The following is a 3,486-nucleotide window of genomic DNA, read 5'->3' on the forward strand; positions in this document are numbered from 1 at the left end:
AAAAAAAAAAAAAAAAAAAAAAAAAAAAAAAGAAAGAAAGAAAAAGAAAAGAAAATGCGGTTAAGCTATGTTACCAAGTTTGATGAAGTATTTCAAATTGCATATAAAACCAGCCCATTGTACCCCATAATTACATTAATGCACACAGCTCTGATTTGATTTAAAAAAAAAGAAGAAGAAGAAGACAGAAGCGGTTGGGGTGACATGTTGGAGTTAATACTGGTTAGAGTTCCCAGAGCCTGGAACCAGTGCTGGCCGCTCCTACTGTCCTTTGCTGTGCAAGGAATTCGGGACCCTGCTTTGTCCCCACTAGGTGTCTGGAGGACACCTAGAGACTGAAAGCCTCTTGCCCCCCCCGCTACTCTCGAATCACCATGGCTCAGGCAACATCAGTGCCTCTTTCTGAGCTTCGGTTTGCTGTCCTGTAAAACGGGCACATTGGTCTAATCTCTGCTCCTCTGTGCTCCTAGGTACTCCTTCCAGGATGAGGAGGACATGTTCATGGTGGTGGACCTGCTCCTTGGGGGGGACCTGCGCTACCACCTGCAGCAGAATGTGCATTTCACTGAAGGGGCTGTGAAGCTCTATGTCTGCGAGCTGGCACTGGCCCTGGAGCACCTGCAGAGGTGCCACATCATGCACAGGTAACCAGCTGCAGGCGGGATGCCTGGGACAGTGGTGTCCATGGGTAGAGTGTTGGCAGCAGTCTGCAGCAATGGCAGAGTGCATTGTCCCTGAGGTTGTTTAGAAGTGACAGTGCATGGGGTAGTAAAGAGCAGGACACTTTCTTTCTTAGGCATCCTCTGTGCACAGCGTATGGTCTTAGGCCTGAATCTGGTAGACTAGCATGGTTTCCTGTTGACTACGGACACACACCCCTGAATCCCATTGCTAGAGACAGAGCTGGTAGTTGGCCTTTGCTTCTCTGCCCCAGTCTTGGAGAGGCTGGAACATACTGTCCCCCCATCCCAGGTCAGAAGGGGCACAGCGGCATTATTCTACCAATGAGTCAGGAGTGGGAGGGAGTCTGCTCTCTTCCATACTTTGGGATCAGTTCTGTGCACAATGGAAGGCTTATTTCTTTTGGGAAGCCTTGGCTCTGGGCTTTGTGTCAAGCTCTGAGTTTCCACTGCCCCCCAGGGATCTTGCTTCTCCCTACCTGTGCCCGGGACAGGGTGCAGAGTGAGCGTGTCTGTAAGAAGCAGGAGCCCATGGAGAGGCTCTGGGATGTGAAGGCATCACTAGGAGATTTGTTCACGTGTGGCTTTGTACTCTTCTCTAGCTGATATTTTAACTTTCACAAAGTTAAAGACAAGGACTTGGACTTCTAAGTAAAGATGACAGATTAAGCGCACACACACATTTACATTTTCTCCCTAGTGAAACTCCATGAAATGACAGGAAGGAATGTCTGGAAAATGATAAATGTATAAGAGGGAGAACTCGATAGCAACTACAGCAAACCATCGAGGGGAGCTGGGAAGAAGGTGTAGAGTGATTAATGACATAGGGGACCAGAAACTGAATTTTATGTAGCCACTGGGGAGAGGTAAGTAAGAGCTGACAGAGGCTGAGGAATTCCCAAAGGCTCAGGAACTGGCAGCACCTGGTACCTGCAGAATAGGGGGAGGGACTAAAAAATAGGCTAAAATAAGAACTGGTTGGAAACTTCTCAAGAACCCCAGACCCACTTACCCACTCTGCAGAGCCAGAGGGATGCCCCTCCATCATCCGGGAAGCAGACGGAGGCTTAGTCCCCTAAGGAGGGTTAAATAGTGTCTGAGCTGAAAAACATCAAACCTGCCTGGGTTGGGTTACTGCACCAAACATGACAAGTGCAGAAATAACACCCTCCCACCCCAACTGGGATCAAAGGATGATGCCTTGGTGCATTCAAATTTCACTGGGATTATGACTGAACAAAAAGAAAAGAGATTGTGGTGTCAGAGGGTGCCTGGGACACCCCAGGGCGCAGTTCATAGTCATCAACGTGCATCATTCATGGTCAGGTTACTGACGACATAGATTATCAGGCATCCCAGGAAATTTCTAACATGAATGTCAAGATCTAAACAATCAAATAGACAAAACAAAGTTTAGAATAAATAGAAACTGAAAACACTGAAATAACTGTATCAGTGTTTTCAGAGGGATACGAAGATGTTTATAACTATAAACCAAGAAATAGCATTTTTTAAAATTTAGAGAACTGACCTCAGAGCTCATATAAATTAAAGGTCTAAAAGCAGAAATGAAAAACTCAAAAGATATGTTGGAAGGTAAGGGACTCTCCTGTAAAGTAGAATTAAAAAACTAAAAGAAAATATGAGAAAAAAGATAAGAAAACTAAAAGACCATTTCAGAGACATTAACATCCAAAAGAGAGAAAATGCAGAGGAGGAAATCATCAGTGAAATAATGAGAGCCCTGAAATACATGAGTTTCCAGATTGAAACCTCCAGAAGGTACAGAGCAGTGGTTGGAAATGACAGAGACCAAAACAAATTTTAGATCTGATGAGCTGTCACAGAAGAGTAACAGAGCATGTAGGCTGAAGAATCAGAATAGTTTTGAATTTCTCAAATGCTAGAAGGCAGTGCTCAATCGTGAGAGTGTATATTTTCACAAGTTCCAGCTTTCAAAAATTGTATCTGCCATGTACTTTTTCTCAAGTATTAAGAAAATGAGGTGGAGGGAAAATGAAGAAATAAATCAGGTAGGAGAGAGACATGGAGCACAGGAGATCTGGGGCTGGATGCTGACGGGGTATTGGCTGCACTTCCAGTGTAGACTTGACCATTGCAAGTGGAGTGGGTCAGAAGACCCTGGGAGACGTTTCTTCAGGAAGAGTAAAATGCTAGAATTCCTGATGTATCTGGCTGCCTTGAGAGGTTTATACAGTTGGTAAAGCATCTGAAATTAATGAAAAGTTGCGAAAAAAATCTTAATAGAAAAGACATTATTCATTCTAGGGAATAGAAATGTTTTACAGGACATCATCTGGGCATACTAAGCCTTACTGCATGGGTCATCTCTCTATGTGATACCTAATCATAACCACCTAAACCCTGAAAATTGATCTAATTAAAAAACCAATAATACTACATGAGGAAATGTGGGAGTGAAACAGATGAGTGGGTCCCTGGGGGACTGGGGACAGGGACTGCTAGGAGCCCTGGAGCCAGAGGTCTACCATTCAGAGACAAGGAGTAACATACCGACATTGTGACCTGAAGGAGGAGAGTGGATGGGGAAGGACAAATGGATGGGAAAATGAGTGGGATTGTTGGAACAAAACTTGCAGAGCTATTTAGTTCATTGAACTATTTTCTGTATAACTTTGATACAAATAGCAGTAACAAGCACAACATGGTGACCACGAAGGAGGAGACTGGAGCAGAAGTAAAGGGACTTCATGTGGCGTGCTCTGTGCCCATCCCCACCACTCAGACTGCCCGTGTGCTGTGCTCTGTGCCCATCCCCACC

At 44.8% G+C, this 3,486-nt stretch overlaps 1 protein-coding gene across 1 annotated transcript in view; it reads left to right on the forward strand.

Moving 5' to 3' along the window:
- STK32B (serine/threonine kinase 32B) overlaps nt 1-3,486 on the forward strand; it is a 416,355-nt gene that overhangs the window by 246,264 nt on the left and 166,605 nt on the right. The window contains exon 4 of the mRNA XM_003800212.1: nt 471-644. Within this exon, the coding sequence (XP_003800260.1) occupies nt 471-644 (174 nt within the window). The remainder of the gene's footprint in view (nt 1-470; nt 645-3,486) is intronic.

This window comes from Otolemur garnettii, unplaced genomic scaffold (genome assembly GCF_000181295.1).
Source record: "Otolemur garnettii isolate 467f Iridium unplaced genomic scaffold, OtoGar3 scaffold00171, whole genome shotgun sequence".
NCBI lineage: Eukaryota > Metazoa > Chordata > Mammalia > Primates > Galagidae > Otolemur > Otolemur garnettii.